We start from the raw sequence: 17,944 nt of genomic DNA, 5'->3' as shown, positions 1-17,944 counted from the left end.
TGGGAAACCCCTTCCGCCACTGTAACAAACAAAAGTCACAGTTCTATTACTTTTATCAGAGTTAAAATAAAAATGTGATTTATGTTAGCTGGCTTCATTTAGCAAACAGATATTTCTGTTTATATAGATACAGATATTAATACAGATATATTTTACGCATAATTTTACCTCTTTTTTTTCCTAGATGGGAAGTCTATCCAGTTCACATTACAGTAATGCTAACACCCCTTTTGGTCGTCTCTCCTTACCTTCCAGCATTCATAAATCTGTTGACCTTCTTTGTCTGAGACCAACCACTACAATGCATCATCACCTATTTGTATTGGTAACTTACTTTACAACCTATTTTAATGGTTGCAAAGTAAGTTACTTGTGCTGTATGCAATTTTAGATACACAGAAAGTCTTCACTTACTATATATGACTGTCATAGTGTCCTTATCAAGGGCAGTTCTTCACTCTGCGCCGATGTCCGTTTTGCTCTGTCCTCCTATAAAAAGCATGAACATTTGAGTGTTTGACTAGTTTTAGATTTCCAAAAATTTGATATTTGTACAACTAAACATTTGAACTACAATATATGCTATTGAGCGATACTTTTATGGGTAATTTTTGGTAAAGAAACTGGTGACAGAGTTGTAGGCTTTTTAAAGTACTATTAGCTAACCATTTGAACTGACTTTCAAAGCTGATTACCTTTTAAATTGCTGTGGATCAAAACCTCCAGTGGGAAGGCGGCCATTAGAAGAACACGCACCATTGAACCTGAAAATAACAAAAACAAACAAAAAACAGAACAATATATAAGAGTCCGGTAGGGTAATAAATCTCTTCTGAAGCAATATAGTTCATTTTGGGTGAAAAACAAAACATTCCTCTAAAATATATATACTGACATCAGCAATCAACATCATGATTGTAATTATTTCCTTTTTAGTACATCTACTGCTGTTTGCATGTGTCAAGCACTACGACTGTATCTATGCATATGCAATGTCTAAGCAGTAGTATTGGTCTGAATGACAACAAACCTAACTAGTGTTTTGGAAAATCTGTTAGAAAACAGTTATTTCAATAATTATGATTAGCATGTGACACAGACACCGCATAAAAAACTACAACAACAAATACTTACTTTAGGAGGATGGGGGAGGGCAGCATGAGGTTGAGACTTTGACATCTGTAAAAAACAAATTCATGTATTACAAACAAGTCACTTAAAAATACATTAATGTGGCAGACTGTTCCCTGTTCAGATGCAGTGTATAAGTACAATCAGGGCTGTCACAACAATGGGGTGGGGCCAAGTGGCTGCAACCCTAGGTACAATGTGCAGGTATATATAATTACATATAATATATGTGAATAAAGCAAGAATCTGTTTAGGTTAGTCACTGTGCTGACTGATGCTTGCTAGGTTTATATGATTGCAAACTGCACAAAAACAACAACAGCAACAACATTAATGACAATGACAAACAAAATTACTTACATTTATGTAAATCTCACATTAGGAAGATCTGCATTCGATTTCATGGGCTGAAATAAATAGGCAGAAACATTACTGCTAAAAAAATAAAAAACAAAAACTCTAAAAAGCCTAAAAATGACTTAAAAAGCAAGGAAATGTGGAACATTGTAATTAGCGAACATTAATAAAGCATAACTGTTCTTTGTTTCTAACCTTGGTAAGTACTCTGTAGCCAGAAGGAGAGGTAGGATTTCTGTGAAAGCCAAATTAAATGTGAATAGGCTTTGATAGTTATTGAGAAGGCAGAATAATAAGAAAAGGCAAAAGTACGTCACAATATAATTAATTAAGTTACATATTTTGATTACCAAATTATGGAAGCGTGGAGCTGCCACCCAGGCAAAAGAAAAATAGAGCTGTATCACGTTATGACGTGAAATTTTTATTGTTCTAACATTATGCTTTTCATGTTTGTATAATATAATATCACGTTATTATAATATACATAATTGTCACGTTCGCACAATATTGTACGGACGTGATAATTATGTACATTTTTCGTACAATGTTGTTCAAACATGTTGTTCAAACATGATAGTATATTGTTAGAACGATAAACTTTTCACGTTATAACGTGATATACTTATATTTCTCTTTTGCCTGGGTGGCAGCTCTACGCTTCCGTTCCAAATACACGAGAATAAAGTAATATTATATGGGAAAAGGCACCTGCTAGCTTGATGATGGAGGCTTCTTAGACTGGCCACCCGCCTTGGCTTCTTGTCGCCACTCCATGAAATAAAGGTCCGTTTCCTCCATGCCGGCTAATTATTCATCCTCATTAAAATCTCGTATATGTTCAGTTGGCAGAATTGAGAATTTTACATCTTCCAACCACTTAATTAACGCGAACATAATCGGCTTGTTTCTTCCCGTCTCCTGTATCCGGCCGTTCCTCTCGCTGTCAAATTTCGCGCCTCAGAGACGTCGTTATTTTTCAAAAAAAAAAAAAAGAAGAAAGAAAGAAACAGCAACAACTACTAAAGAGAGTTTTTGCACGTTCATTGCACATTTGTGGGAATGTTTAAATATTTAATTTTTATTAATTACTTTTCATTATATCTTTATTTTTTAAACCACCGTGGCAATGCGCATACACTCCTGCACGCAAAGGGCTTTGGAGTTGACGTAATGTCGCAATGCATTGTGGGAGCGCAGCACCATCTTGGCAGGTCACGAATCAAAACAAGATTGCTACGAACCATTCTGAAACGTAGCTCAAAAGAAAATGACGGTATAGAGACAGATTCTGTCCAGATGCAAAGAGACGGTACTTGATTGTTGAAATGTGGACCCGTATGAAATATAGCCGTGGAGTAGAAACCCTGAAGACCAAACCGCTATTGACTTAGCATGATCTACTCTCATACCTTGTCTGTGGAGTCAGAGCATACACGGCGCACCAATTTCGCAATTATAAATCTCTGGAGGCGCACATCCAATTCACCAAGGACTGGGTACAAGATTTGGCTATTTTTAAGCCTCCACGTTGTGAGTACGCCGTCATTCAAGCAAAGGTAAGTCAGCTTGAGTACTGCGAGTAAAATGCGTTTGATTCCCCCCAACATTCAAATTAGTGCTAGTAAAAATTCATTCGTGAGGGGGAAATTACAGTGAGAACATGTAGAGGCTCTGTTAGAGGGATAACATAGTGAGTTCAGTGCATTGATGTGACATTGTCCTGAAGGATTTAGTTATTCTTTATGGTTAAAGAAATTGCCCTAATTAATTCATATTTATTATAAATAATCCTAATTACACATCTTGCACACAAGAATTTCACTCACATGTGCTGTACCAATGTACCTGCACATGTGATGTGACAATAAAAAGTGATTTGATTTGTGATTTGATTTGATTTGCTTCCTTGTTTGTGTCCTGTGTCACTAAAAATACATTCATTACATACTTTAGGTTCATTTTTTGCTGATAGGTTTCTAAAAAGAAACATGCAGATTTAGAATATAACATGCAGCGTTCTATAGATGGATACATAAAAACACTTTATTTGTTACATTTATGATAAATGGATTTGAAAGTAAATAAAACACATTTGTGTCGGACTTGGCTTATTAAAGTTCTTGTCTTTAAATGAACTTTGTCTGTGTGTGTTTTAGGTCCTGCACTCTTAAAGACTGAATTGCAGCATTGCAGCCACAGGTCATTGTGAGCATCACAGGGAAGGTTGAAGCCGCCCACTGCAGCTGTATGGCTAGAGTCGTGGAGACTTGCAGCCATGTCACTGCTCTTCTGTTTAATGTAGAAGCAACAGTGAGGATCTGTGGCACAAGGACTGTTACAGATGAACCTGCATACTGGGTTTTGCTGGGTAATATGACCAAGATACAGCCAGAGGTTGGCCATAAGATAGACTTCTCCTCTTCAGCTGCCCAAAAAAAAGGTTCTTGATCAAAACATAAACAGACCATTCGTTGTGACAGGTAAAAGAAGCCATCCTCAAAAAAGAAAAGTTCCACCTGCTACTGTGGAGGAGTTGGATCAACTGATGGGACAATATTTTTCCAAGCATAGTTCTGTTCTGAATAACCCATAATGTTTTAATTTAGGGGGCCATGTAAATACTTTGCATTTACTGAATATGTACTTACTAAATACCACTGTTCAAAAGTTGAATAAAGAAACAAAGAAATGTTTGCCTATTTTTAATTAAAAGCACTTTGTCGAACATCACATCAGTTACAATGTAGAAAAAATGTTATGTATAGTTTACAAATGACAAAATGTTCACATAAAATCATGACAGCATTTGTATAATATCACCCACTACTAGCATTCTGTAATTTACTGTCTCTTTTGAAAACTTATCACTACATAAACAGCACAAGACTTAAAAGTATTTAACAAGAGCATTTTTCCCTGGTTTTACTACCACACTGGGGCACATGTTCACCAAAACGCAGCAAACCTTTGCCATCTTATCCAGGAAGGTCACCTTTTTACCCTCACATGGAAGAAGAAATCTGATTGGCATGGTGGTATGTAGCATGTAGTTTGAAGCAGGGATTTCGTAGTGCCCCATGTGTAGTGTTGGAACCCAGTCAGGATTTGTTTCATTCATTTCATAGGCTGGTTTGTTGCAATAATGCCAAATAATTAGCAACTCTATAAATAGAAGGTAGTTCTGCATGTTTGTTCTAAGTTTGTGCTATTGAAAATAAAATTAACAGGCTATAAATAATAATATGAACTTATTTAGAACTTACCTGAATGAAAATACTGGAGCACACCAACAGATATCTGTGGCTGGTAGAGAACTGAATATCAGCTCGTCTCGCAGCTGCTATCCAGGCTAGACGCCTTCTTTTGGTAACATCCAACACATAAGCTCCCTCATGATGTTTCCAGGTGAGGAAACAATGAAAAGAGAGCCTGTTTTCAAGCTTATTCCTTTGTCGGTAGTGCAATCTAACATTACAACCGACCACACAGCAAGCATTTGTTTGGCCTGCTAATATGGCGCCTTGACCAAAAATCGTGGCTACGCCCCATCCCGTAAGATCACGCTCCAGAGCCCTATTAACGTACGGATCTAGAAAGAAGACGCTGCATTTTTAACTCTGAGGGAGATGGAGAATGAGCCTATTTCCAAAACAGTGGAGTGTGTTCCTTTAAATACTAAATTGTATATATTGTCAAAAACTAAAGTGTACATAGCAGTTGTTGTATCTTGTTTACTGTATCACTGACAGATAATTTCAAAGTCAATGAACGCTACATTATAGTGAGATATTGTGTAATGTGAAATACTGTAAGCAAGTGAATAAACAACCTAATTCGTGATAGACCTTTGACTCTGTTTTGTTTGAATCCAACTGTTTTTTGCAGATGTGCATAAAACATGTTACTTTTAGTATTGTTATCATTATCATCATTATTGCACTAAATATATTTTAAATAAAGGATACTTTGGAAATGTATTTTCTTCACCCTAAAATATGTTTTGAAATGTATTTTGGTTTGAAAGAAATACATTTTCAATTTCAAAAATATATTTTTTTGGAGCATCACAAATACAAAATATATTTACCATATATTTGAAATATATTTTGGCCAGGAAAAATGTATTTTTTTACCGTATGGGTCAGGCTAATGTTACAAACTGGAGGAGAGGAGGTTTAAATAATGATGCAATAAATAATTATTAACAACCATCTCCGAAAATGTTAGAGCACTTATGCAAATATGTGATGTCTTGATAAATCGAGCAGATATTTGAAGCTTACACAGCACCATTCTCGCATGAAAATATCTTTAAAAGTTTATTTTGTGATCCAGAAAGAGTAATATTTCAAACGCCGCCACTCTGCGTTCCTCCGCCACTGCCTCGTTTGAGTTTTGGACAAAACGGATTCTGGGAAATTGCATTTCGTCATTTCGAGCCGATTGGAGACCAAAACAGCCAATCAGATTTTTTTGCATCCATGTCTGTGATCGGCTGGTTTTGTGGCACAAAAATAACGGTGTACAGAAAGAGTTGAACGCGCACGGGCAGAAATGGTGAGAGCGCAAGCAACACATTGCGAGCAAGCGCAAATGCAAAAACTGAGCGAGAGGGGCTGCTATTGTGTGTGTGTGGATAATAGCAAACACTGAAATACAGTTTTTGCACGCAGCAATGAATTTTGTTTACTGAAATTTAGCTTTTCTTCGCTCAAAATAAATTTGTTCTCAAAATGCAACACTTGCACCTGCAATTTTTTTTACATGACCTGAATTTTTTTTTGTGCGCTCAGAATACTGGCAAAAAAATAACGTCATACTCTGATCATTAACCTATCTTTTTTTTTTTTTTTTTTTTTGGCCTGCCCCGTTTGGCTCTTTTGCCATCAGAATTGTTGTCTAAAGGCAAAGAAAGATGCCCAACGGATTTACTTTACCAAACTGACCATCCCAGCCTTGCCGTAATGGTCCATTTGATTCACCTTTTATTGTTTATTTTATTTTCACTTACTGAATACGGGACAGACTTGACTGGGGGAAAGAAGGGGAGAAAGAAAGAGGGAAAGAGAAACAGCTGAGAAGAGGGACGGGGGAGAAGGGCAAAAGACAAAAACCAACAGAACGGGCAGAGAAAAAAAATGCATATATCAATCACCTGGATCACCTGCTGAGAAAGAAAAAAGAAAGCAAGCAGAAGAGAACAAGAGTAATAGAATAAACAACATCACAATGATATATGGGAATATGACAGTAAATACTAAATGTTAAACATTATTGTGCAGCACATAAGATCAACAGAACACAGTGTGCTTTGAGGTAGGAGCCAAAAAGGGTGTAGTTTGTGGGTGTGATCACCCGTGTGTACACCTGTGAGCATGGACGCGCTTGTTTTTTGTTTTTTTAAAAGGTTCCTTCATGTAATAATCTGCTAGAGGGTGTGGGGGGGCCACAGCCCCGTCCTCCAGGGCGTGAAGCAGGTGTGGAGGAGATCAAAACTCCAGACATCCAGAGGCCCCCAGAACACAAGAGACCAAGGAAGACCAACAGAGGGGCAGCTGCGCCACTGTCCCGGAAAGAGCTGAGGAGAGTCCCAGATGAGGGCTCACTCAGCAGCCGCGGAGCAGAAGCCAGGGGGAGTTGCAGTGACGCGCCCGTGAGCTCCGCCGGCAGCCAGCTGCGCCTGAGTGACCGAGCCCCAGGCCGAGAGGCCGGGGGCACCCCACCTCCGAAGTGGCCCGAGCGAGCCCCAGGCTCCAGGCCCCGATAAGCGGCCGCCAAGGAGTGAGCCGGTGTGTACCTGGACGCCCATCCCCGGACACAAAGAACCACCAATGCACCGATGTCTGAGGGGGTCCGCCACTGGCAGGGGAAGTGGTGGTAGGGGGAGATAGGCCTCCAAACCTTGGAGGGCCTGAGATGTCCCCAGAGAGGTGGCGCCTGACACCCAACCTGACATATAGACACAGACATACAGGCACACACAGATACAAACATCCATTCCCACCCTCATGCTCTCATATGCACTTACTCCACACTCAACCAACGTGGAGACAGACATAAAGAGACGTTGTACACACGATCACACTCCCCAAGCGTACTCTACAAACCGGGTCTAGGTGCCCTCGCCCCTGGAGGGGGGAACTGCACCCAGACCCAGGTGGTGTTTCCCTTTTCCCTGCGGTGGGGGGAGGCAGACCGCCCCGACTCCGCAGCAGCAGGAAGGCCCCACACTCCAGACCGCAGTCGGACGGCCAACTCCTCCTCCTAGCCCCCCTGCTCCAGCAGGTCGCAGAGAACGGGGGTGAGAGAAGACTCCAAACCTCCCTCAATCCGCTCATTGTAATGTTGTGCATGTGTGTTCTAAGGTGCATTTAAAACCCAGGAGGGCATGGAGCTACCTGCCAGAGAGCAGCAGGTAAGCGCATGGTCCCTCCTGCTAGCCCTCAATGTCTACGTGTATTTAAAATTGAGAGGTGGGCAACGATGCCAGGGGTGGGGTGTACACCCTGATGGTACTTTGGACTCCGTGTATCGTGCCCACCCCCAAGATCCTATATGTATGTGTAATGAGAGTGTGAGTAATGTGAATGTCTAAGTTGTGGGATAAAATTGAGGCAGAGGCAGCCAGAAGGGGACAGAGGGGGGGGGGGTAGCCTCCTCTGCACCCTGGTGACATACCCCTACTCCAAGGCCCTGCATGTGTGGGTGGTTGTGGTGGAGCGGGAAGAGGGAGGCAGCTGGAGATGGGGAGGGAAGGAAGGGAGGGGCAAGTGACCCCTCCCTGGGGCCAGCTCCCCCGCTGACCCCAGTAGGCACCCCCATACTCCGCGACCCGCTTCCCATTTTGCAATAGGAAGTGATATTGATTCATCTGTTTTAGAAAGCATTCTGTATATTTTGGATAGTAATTTGGGGGGTTTAAGAGTAAGAAATTGAACCACACTTGGTGGTGTTTGTAGTTCAACTTGACCCGGTTTAAATTTCTTTTTTACTATGGATTTAATTTGTTGATATTCTAAAAATCTTTTCTTGTTGATCCCATATTGTGTAACTAGTCCGTCAAATGAAATAAATTCTGTTCCTTCTAGTATATGTTCTAAATATTTGATTCCTTTATCACTCCAATCTGAAAAGTTTATCATATTATTGTTTTGTAATATGTCAGGGTTGTTCCAGATAGGTGTACGTTTGCATGGGATTAATGAAGACGCCGTCAATTTTAGAAACTCCCACCATGCTGTCAGAGAAGAGCTGATGTTGATGCTTTTAAAGCATTCATGTCGTTGGATGTTTGAGCTGATAAATGGTAGGTCTGAGATCTCTAGATTATTGCAGAGTGCTTGTTCTACATCTAGCCAAGGTTCATCTAAGAGGGTGTGTTTTAGCCATCCTGAGATAAACTGAAGCCTGTTGGCTAAGAAGTAGTGCTGAAAGTTAGGCAGTTCTAGTCCTCCTTTATCCTTGGTCTTTTGTAGTGTTTTTAAGCTTATACGTGGGGGTTTATTTTTCCAAAGGAATTTGGACATACATGAATCTAGAGATCTGAACCAATCTTGTGGCGGTTTAGTTGGGATCATTGAGAATAAATAATTTATTTTTGGTAAGACCATCATTTTTATAGCGGCAACCCTTCCCATGAGTGATATGGGTAGACATTTCCATCTAGCCAGATCATCTTCTACCTTCTTTAAAAGTGGGATATGGTTTAATTTAGTTAGATCTGCAAGCTTGGGAGAAACATTAATACCTAAATATTTTATATTTCCCGATTGCAGTGGTGTAGAAGAGGAATTATGGAAGGAGCAATTAATCGGTAGGACTGTAGATTTTGACCAGTTAATTGAGTAATCTGATATTCTTGCAAAAGAGTTTATCAATTCAATCACCTATCTTTGACGTATTTTCTCCGTTAACGCTGTGAAAAGTGCTTCGGCATAGTGATGGGATTTCCGGCTCTTTTTAGAGAACTGGCTCTTTGGCTCGACTCACTAAAAAGAGTCAGCACTTTTGGCTCCCACCCGGCTCTTCAGGTTGTTTTGTTGCTTTAATTAATTTATTATTAACAACAATATAAAATTATGCACGAAAGGAATTACTAATGTAAAAAAAAGGTGGTTTTATTTATATATGTTTATATATAAATATATGCGGTGGCCCCTAGAGACAAAGCACGTACAAACTCCAAAACACTTCTAGCGTTAACTGAACTTCCAAAACAGAGCTACCTAGATCACTTAAATTACACAATTGAAAGCATATGTGTATTGTTTGTGTATTTATACACAAGCACTCATATATATTCAAATAATTTAAAAAAAAAAGTTCATTTACCTGTTACTACCACACACAAAATCTGGTCGTTGGTACTTCCTGGCTTGTGTAGCCACTAGGTAACAAAAAACCTCAACACTGCCCCTAGCATCCTGGAGCACTTCTGTTGTGTTTTGTACGTGCTTCGGAGTTTTTACGTGTTTTGGAGTTTTTACGTGTAAAAGAGTGAATAAGCTCATGTACACGCTAAAAGTGCCCTACACGCTTGTACCTTGGAAAACGTTTGTCTTTTTACAGAAAAGAAACAGAATGGAGAAGTCTTGAGAGAGGAAAAGGTTTAAAAAGATATTCATTAAAATCAAGAAAAGCAAGCCTTGTGTGGAGATCTCGTCTATTTGTTCGCTGGCTGTCTAGCTTCACCTGGTCACGTGTAGTGAGGGCAGCAGCGCCCCCCACCCCCGTGCATGGGGCTGTACGGCGTCAACGCGTTAAATGAGCGTTAGCTAAAGCCCACGCACAGGGCGATTCGCGGTAACTCGTAAACAGAGATTTGCCGCTTTAATGCAGTTATGGCGTTAACGTCATTTTAACGAGATTAACGCTGACAGCACTAATAGATAGATAGATAGAGAGATAGAGAGATATATATAAAGGGATAGAGAGGACATAGAGAGGATAGTGTTAACACAACGCAAAAAAGAAAAGACTTAATCTTAGAGAAGCACTTGTTGCTGCCTGTCAATCTGCCAAGGGTTATGATGCCATTTTCAAACAATTTACACTCAATTGATCAACAGTGAGAAACATTATTCACAAGTAGAAAATATGATGATTTGTACTTGCTTTGCAGCTACAGCACCTGGTCACCTTGCAGTCATTGAGTTGACCATGAACTCATCTTATGCTGCCCTCACGACACGTGACCCTGTGAGGTTAGACAGCTAGCGAACAAATAGAAGAGGTCTTCCACACAAGGCTTGACTTTCTTGTTTTTATGTAACTAGAACATGAGAAAAAATGAAAATGATTCGCTGGTTAACACACATCTTAATAACAACTTGCCGATTAGCCTAGCTTAACATGTACATTACATCAGCATACAGTTCGCTCCATGTAAACACACATAACGACTGTCTCTACACATGTCAATACTCACAAAGACGAACGTTTTCCGAGGTGCGAACGTGTAGAGCACTCTTAGCGTGAACATGAACTAGTCCCTATTTAATAACTGCCGGAGCACTTTTTCACGACATCATAAGCGAAAGGGTACATCAAAGATAGGTTAGTGAACAGGACGCTCCCTCGCTCCATTTCCGCACATAGGATACAAAGATCTCTTGTGGAAATGATGTCTCACTCTGAGCTTATTTATCACTCTGCTTATGTGGCTCAATCAGCACACACACCAACCGCTGACTTTTGACTCAAGGGCATAACACTCCCCGCTTGATATACACACATTATATCACAATAAACATCAATACAACATATTCAAACATCATCTAGCATTGAAGAATATTCATTCAGTCTCTGCAAGCAAAACAACAATCTCTGAAACTGGTCTGAGAAACATTTTAACAGTCCCATCTTTTACAGTCCGCACTTCCACTTTTCGGACCTTCTTGTCGCTGCTGGGGAATGTTTTTACTATTAGTCCCATGGGCCATTCGTTCCTGCTGGCTTGGGGGTCCTTTAGCAGGACCACATCTCCTATTTTGACATTAGGTCTAGTCTCTGTCCATTTTGCACGACCTTGTAAGGTGGATAAATACTCTCCCTTCCACCTTTTCCAAAAAGTGTCAGCGAGGAGTTGAACATGTTTCCATTGTTTCCCAAACAGCTGCCCTGATGAGAAGTTCCCAAGTGGGGCGGACACAGCACTCATCTTCTGCGTTAGTAGCACTGCTGGAGTGAGTACTGCAGGACTGTCAGGGTCGGTGGATATGGGAACAAGAGGCCTTGCATTAATAATTGCCATCACCTCGGCCATGAAGGTGCACAACACTTCATGAGTAAGACGTGTTTGTTCAGTTCGTAACAACATTGCATCCAGAATGCGCCTGGCAACGCCTATAAGGCGCTCCCACGAGCCTCCCATATGAGACGCATGAGGGGGATTGAAAGTCCAAACACACCCTCTCTCTTGCAGGTACTTTCCTACTGCTTTGTTTCCTGAGTTTAGGTCTAATTCCTTACAAGCGCCCACAAAATTCGTGCCTCTGTCCGAGCGCAGAAACTTGGCCGGGCCCCGGATAGAGAAGAGCCTTCTTAATGCATTGATAAAACTATCAGCAGACATAGTCTCTATCAGTTCGATATGCACAGCCCTAGTTGACATGCATGTGAATAACACAGCCCAACGTTTGTTCTGGGAACAACCACCTCTTGTACGACGCGTCACAATAGTCCATGGCCCAAATACATCTAGGCCTACAGTGGTAAAGGGTGGTTCAGGGGTGACTCGGTCTGCAGGCAAGTCTGCCATTTTCTGGATCTGCATTTTGCCTCGCAACTTGCGACATGTGACACACCGATGAATGACAGATGACACAAGCCGCTTCCCTCCAATTATCCAGTACCCAGCACCACGGATAGCTCCTTCAGTTATGTGTCTTCCTTGATGAGCCACTCGTTCATGATAGTGAGTTACAATTAGCATGGCGATGTGGCTGGTAGATGGGATAATCAGAGGGTGCTTTTCATTCTCTGTGAGATCGGCAGCGGAAAGACGTCCACCGACTCGTAAGAGACTGTCTTTGTCCACTACAGGATTGAGCTTTTTGAGTGCATCAAATATGCCACTGACCTTCCTTCCTTCTTTAATGTTTTCAAGCGTCCCTTTGTAAGCTTCTTGTTGGACGGCTCGAATAATGACTGCTTGGGCTCGGGTGAGTTCTTGGACGCTCGGTGTCTCACTGAAACCTTTCCATCCCCTTCGCCCACTTGTCTTTTGTGCAAAGGATGTAACTACATGAATGAGTCTGGCTATGACTCTGCAAAGAGTGATCCAGTTTGAGTACTTTTTGAAACGGTCAGAACCCAACTGTGGCTCTGCTACAGTAGTTTTCATTACTTTTATTTCCGGATGTATCTCTCTGTCTTTTTCAGGTTCGATGAGCGTGAAAGGACCAGTGTGTGGTTCTGTGTGTGGGTCAGAGTACAGAAAGGGTGGACCTGAGAACCAGGTACTGTTCTGCAGGTCTGCTGCTGGAATGAACCGAGTGGCCTGGTCAGCTGGATTTAACTCACTTGGTACATAATGCCATTGACTCGGATGGGTGGATGCTCTAATGCGCGTAACCCTGTTGGCAACATACATGTAGAATCGTCTGGAGGTGTTGTGTATGTACCCCAACACAATCCTACTGTCTGTGTAAAAAGTCACATTGTCTACTTTAATGTCTAACTCGTCTCTGATGAGCTCAAACATTTCCACCGCGAGCACAGCAGCACATAGTTCCAGGCGTGGTACAGTGTGTGCGGGGCGGGGTGCGAGTTTAGACTTCCCCATCACAAACCCAGTATGACACTGTCCTTCACTGTCAACTGTACGCAGATAGACTACTGCACCTATAGCGACAGTGGAGGCATCACAGAAAATGCAAAGTTCTTTCACTTTCGTTGTGCTTAACGTACCTGGGCTGTAGCACCTTGGTATTTGGAGGTTCTCAAGGGCTTGCAAAGAGTCTTTCCATAAGTCCCACCTCTCCTGTTTCTCAGGGGGTAAGAGTGTGTCCCAGTCTTTTCCATCAGATGACAGTTCCCTGAGTAATGCTTTGCCCTGCATTATTATGGGAGCAGCAAATCCCAAAGGGTCATAGAGGCTATTAACTGTCGACAATACTCCCCTCCGTGTGAATGGTTTGCTCTCATTTGACACCTGGTAAGTGAAGCTGTCAGATTGTAGGTTCCAACAGAGTCCCAAGCTTCTCTGAACTGGAAGAGGGTCTACTCCTAGGTCTAAATCTTTCAGGTCCTTTGCACGATCCTCAACAGGGAAAGCTTCCATGACTTGGCTGCAGTTTGATGCCACTTTGTGAAGGCGCAAGTTAGACTCTGCCAACATGTTTTGCGTTCTTGTGAGCAGGTTGATTGCTTCCTCTGGCGTAGCGACTGATGTGAGACCATCGTCAACATAAAACTGACGCTCAACAAACTGTCTTGCATCAGATCCGTGTTCTCGTTCACCCAGCCGTGCTGCCTGTCTCATGCAGTAGATGGCGACAGCTGGTGACGGGCTGTTTCCAAACACGTGGACCTTCATTCTAAACTCGACTATGCTCTTTGTAATGTCATTGTCCTCATACCACAGATAACGGAGATAATCTCTGTGGTCTTCGCGCACAACGAAGCAGTAAAACATTTGCTGCACGTCGGCTGTCAGGGCTATGGGCTCTTTGCGGAAGCGCAACAGCACTCCCAACAGGGAGTTGTTCAAATCAGGTCCACCAAGAAGCACTTGATTGAGCGAAATTCCGTCACATTCTGCACTTGAATCAAACACGACTCGTATTTGTTGTGGCTTCTGTGGGTGGTATACCCCAAACGTGGGCAGATACCAATGTTCTTTACTTAGTGGCAGAGGAGGGGCAGGCTCGGCTTGGTCGTTATCCAACATTTTCTGCATGAATTGGATGTAGTGATCTTTCATTTCTGGTCTCTTTTCCAAAGTCTTTCGGAGAGAGCAGAGGCGTTTTAGGGCTTGTTCTCTGTTGTCAGGGAGCCTCCTTCTCTGTGAGCGAAAGGGTAAAGGTGCAACCCAGCTGTTCTCTTGGTTTTGATAAACTTCACTGTCCATTATTGTCAGGAATGCTCTGTCGTCGATAGACATGGCTTGTTTGTTATCACCCTCAGATCTAACAAACACAGAGTGTCCCAAATCGTCTGTGATGCAGGTTGCATTCATAGTGACCCCATAATTCTCTTTAACGTGAATTGTGTTTGGGCAAGGCTCAAAATAGGATGCACGTCCATTATCTAAGGTGTGTGTTTTATAGACATTGACCTCTGACTGACTGTGCACTTTTCCTAGACACACCTCCCCCACAATAACCCAACCCAGGTCTAGCCTTTGGGCGTATGGTGCATCATTGGGTCCGTTGATTTGCTCACGTACCTTATGGACCCTGATGACGTCCCTTCCAAGGAGTAAAAGGATTGGGGCGTGGTGGTCGACAGGTGGGATGTTATCTGTCACTGGAAGAAGATGTGGGTGATGCTGGGCAATCTCTGGAGAGGGTATTTCAGATCTATTGTCCGGCACAGAGTCACATTCAATTAAAGGGGGTAGCTGGATGTTGACTTCTCCATCCAAAGACTCGAGGAAGAAGTTTACAGCTCTCCTACCTGAGGTTTGTTCTCTGCCAGAGCAAGTCTTTAAGGTGTATGGAGTGGGTTTGGCATTGATTTTGAAAAGGCTGAAAAACTCTGACTTAACCAGTGACCTGTTGGACTGATCATCTATTACTGCATACATTTTTATAGCTCTCTCTTTTTGGCCTGCGGGATACACTTTGACCAAACTGATCTTAGAACATGAACGTGGGCTATCACCTTGGCCACATACCTCTGTGCACTTCGACTCGACTGAAGGTGAGCTCTCGATTTGCTCTTCATTGTCGTTGTTTCCTGGTGTAGTACTCTTAGGGGCAAGAGTAGGACCAGGATGCATTGCAGATAAGTGTTTGAGGCTGTCACATTCAATACACTTAACCATTGCTTTACAGTTTTTTGCAATGTGTTGGACAGACCCACAGCATCTGTAGCATATGTGGTGCTCTTTGAGATAGGCTTGTCTTTCTTCAATAGTTTTGTCTCTAAAGAGCTTACACTTTTTGAGTGGATGTGGTTTTTTGTGGATTGGGCACTGGCGATCCGGTTCCTCCATTTTCTTTGGACTGAGATTATTCTGGTCCGGCTCTGCCGTAATGTCCATTTTGTGTGCTGACACAGTAGGTTTGCGACTATATGACCTCAGTTTTTCTGTGGGAGAAGGGACATGGGTGTTGGCCTTGGACATAGCAAAGCTTGGGTCATTCCTCATTTTCGCTTGCCGCTGGACAAATTGTGTGAAAACTGAGAAAGGAGGAAATGACACACTATGAGTCTCCTTGTACTGAGTTCCTACAGTTGTCCACTTTTCCTGTAGGTTGAAGGGAAGTTTTTCCACTATTTGCCTGACTCCTCTAGCTGTGTCCAGGTAAGCAAGTCCTGGGAGCGCGCCATCTTGTTTAGCACACTGAAGCTCCAATAAGATGTCACTAAGTTCCTGCAGCTTAACATTGTCTTTGTTTGTGAGTTTGGGAAAGTCCTCTACCTTTTTTAAGAGTGCGTCCTCAATAGCCTCAGGTGAGCCGTAGCACTCTTCAAGGCGTTGCCAGACCATCTTCGCACCTGCAGCAGGATTGAGGGTGTGTACAGCACGAATGCGCTTAGCCTGTTCGGATGATGTTGGACCCAACCATTTTGTTAACAAGTCTAATTCCTCTCTTGGAGACAAATTTAGGTCTTTGGTTGCGCTGATGAATGAGGTTTTCCATGCCCAATAGTTTTCAGGTTTGTCATCAAATTGCAAAAGACCTGTGCTGACTAGTTCTTTGCGAATTAGGTATTTTGCAAACTGTTGCATTTCACTTGATTCAGGTACACAGTTGTTAAGGTTGGGGGTGTGCTTTGTGGAGTTGGACCAATACGTGTCGACTACACCAGTGTTCACTGTTTGCTCCTGTTTCCTTTCTCTATTTACAGGTGGTGTTTTCGTCTGAGTGTTGGTTATAAAAGGATTAGTTATTTGTGTACTGTCTTGTGCATCTACTTCATTGCAATTTCCTTTAGGAGGCTGTGCTGAGTCGTGCTGAGTGTCTGGGTAGAGTAACTCACATTGTTGTTGAACATATTCGTTAGTGCGGTGCACTGTACTGATGGGCTCAGCTTCCTCACAAAGTTCTCCGTAGAGCTCCCCGCTCTGAATCTCTGCTTCTTCATAGGCTGAGGCCTCTGCTTCAGCTGCGGCTATTGCTTTTTGGCACTGGAGGACATGTAGATGAGCATCCAGTTCAGCTCTCTGTTTCATTGCATTAGCTTCCTTTTCAGCGAAGGCCAGTTGAGCTCGTGCTGCTTGAGCTTTGGCGTAGGCCCTTGCAGCTGCAGAAGCTGTTGATGAGGATGTCCGTTGAGAACGCCTTGTCGAGGTTCTGGATTGCTGCGACTTGGTGTCGAATGGTTGAGACCGTTGCTGCGTTGTAGCTGGTTGAGTGGCAACGTCTGGTTGCTGTTCACCACCGGCTGCTTCGTCTAGCTCTTCAGCAGCGTAGTCTTTTAGGTAATTTCTTCCTGAGCGTAGACTCATGTTGCTTAAAGTAGCTCTGTATGTTTGAACCCGCTGAGTAGGCGTCTTTTCCTTCGTCTTTTTACTATGCTGCCCTCACGACACGTGACCCTGTGAGGTTAGACAGCTAGCGAACAAATAGAAGAGGTCTTCCACACAAGGCTTGACTTTCTTGTTTTTATGTAACTAGAACATGAGAAAAAATGAAAATGAATCGCTGGTTAACACACATCTTAATAACAACTTGCCGATTAGCCTAGCTTAACATGTACATTACATCAGCATACAGTTCGCTCCATGTAAACACACATAACGACTGTCTCTACACATGTCAATACTCACAAAGACGAACGTTTTCCGAGGTGCGAACGTGTAGAGCACTCTTAGCGTGAACATGAACTAGTCCCTATTTAATAACTGCCGGAGCACTTTTTCACGACATCATAAGCGAAAGGGTACATCAAAGATAGGTTAGTGAACAGGACGCTCCCTCGCTCCATTTCCGCACATAGGATACAAAGATCTCTTGTGGAAATGATGTCTCACTCTGAGCTTATTTATCACTCTGCTTATGTGGCTCAATCAGCACACACACCAACCGCTGACTTTTGACTCAAGGGCATAACACATCTGTATGTCAAAATATCCTAGAGTCAAATGTGAGGCCATCTGTCCAACAACTAAAGCTTGGCTCAAATTGAGTCATGCAACAGAAAAAAATATCACGTGCACGGCAACAAATCTACAACAGAATGTTGAAAAAGAAAAGAATCAATGTTGCAATCAGTGTTGCCAACTTAGCGACTTTGTCGCTATATTTAGCGAGTTTTCAGACCCCCTTAGCAACTTTTT

General features: G+C 42.4%; 1 protein-coding gene and 2 long non-coding RNA genes across 7 annotated transcripts; 1 reads left to right on the top strand and 2 right to left on the bottom strand.

Annotated features, from left to right (window-relative positions):
• Positions 1-423: 423 nt before the first annotated feature.
• Positions 424-2,471, bottom strand: LOC309714284. 5 transcript variants are annotated; one of them, XR_014278891.1, is made up of 6 exons: positions 2,200-2,471; positions 1,684-1,723; positions 1,492-1,538; positions 1,135-1,179; positions 696-764; positions 424-489 (listed from the first exon to the last, which is right to left on the bottom strand). It is a non-coding gene; the product is annotated as an uncharacterized lncRNA (long non-coding RNA). The 5 variants fall into 5 exon arrangements; XR_014278890.1 differs by having other exon boundaries at positions 696-1,179; XR_014278888.1 differs by having other exon boundaries at positions 1,135-1,723.
• Positions 2,472-2,622: 151 nt separating this feature from the next.
• On the top strand, positions 2,623-3,872 carry LOC309713680. The gene is made up of 2 exons (XR_014278643.1): positions 2,623-3,047; positions 3,648-3,872. It is a non-coding gene; the product is annotated as an uncharacterized lncRNA (long non-coding RNA).
• Positions 3,873-10,656: 6,784 nt separating this feature from the next.
• LOC309714598 (uncharacterized protein) lies at positions 10,657-17,714 on the bottom strand. The gene is made up of 3 exons (XM_082547147.1): positions 17,435-17,714; positions 10,919-17,278; positions 10,657-10,762 (listed from the first exon to the last, which is right to left on the bottom strand). Exon 2 carries the CDS (start codon positions 17,111-17,113, stop codon positions 11,285-11,287), a length of 5,829 nt encoding a protein of 1,942 aa, XP_082403273.1. The 5' UTR covers positions 17,114-17,278; positions 17,435-17,714; the 3' UTR covers positions 10,657-10,762; positions 10,919-11,284.
• Positions 17,715-17,944: the final 230 nt, after the last annotated feature.

This window comes from Aulonocara stuartgranti, assembly GCF_965226115.1.
Source record: "Aulonocara stuartgranti genome assembly, chromosome: 9".
NCBI classification, from domain to species: domain Eukaryota; kingdom Metazoa; phylum Chordata; class Actinopteri; order Cichliformes; family Cichlidae; genus Aulonocara; species Aulonocara stuartgranti.
The sequence above is the reverse complement of the archived record's forward strand: the minus strand, read 5'-3'. Positions and strand labels throughout refer to the sequence as shown.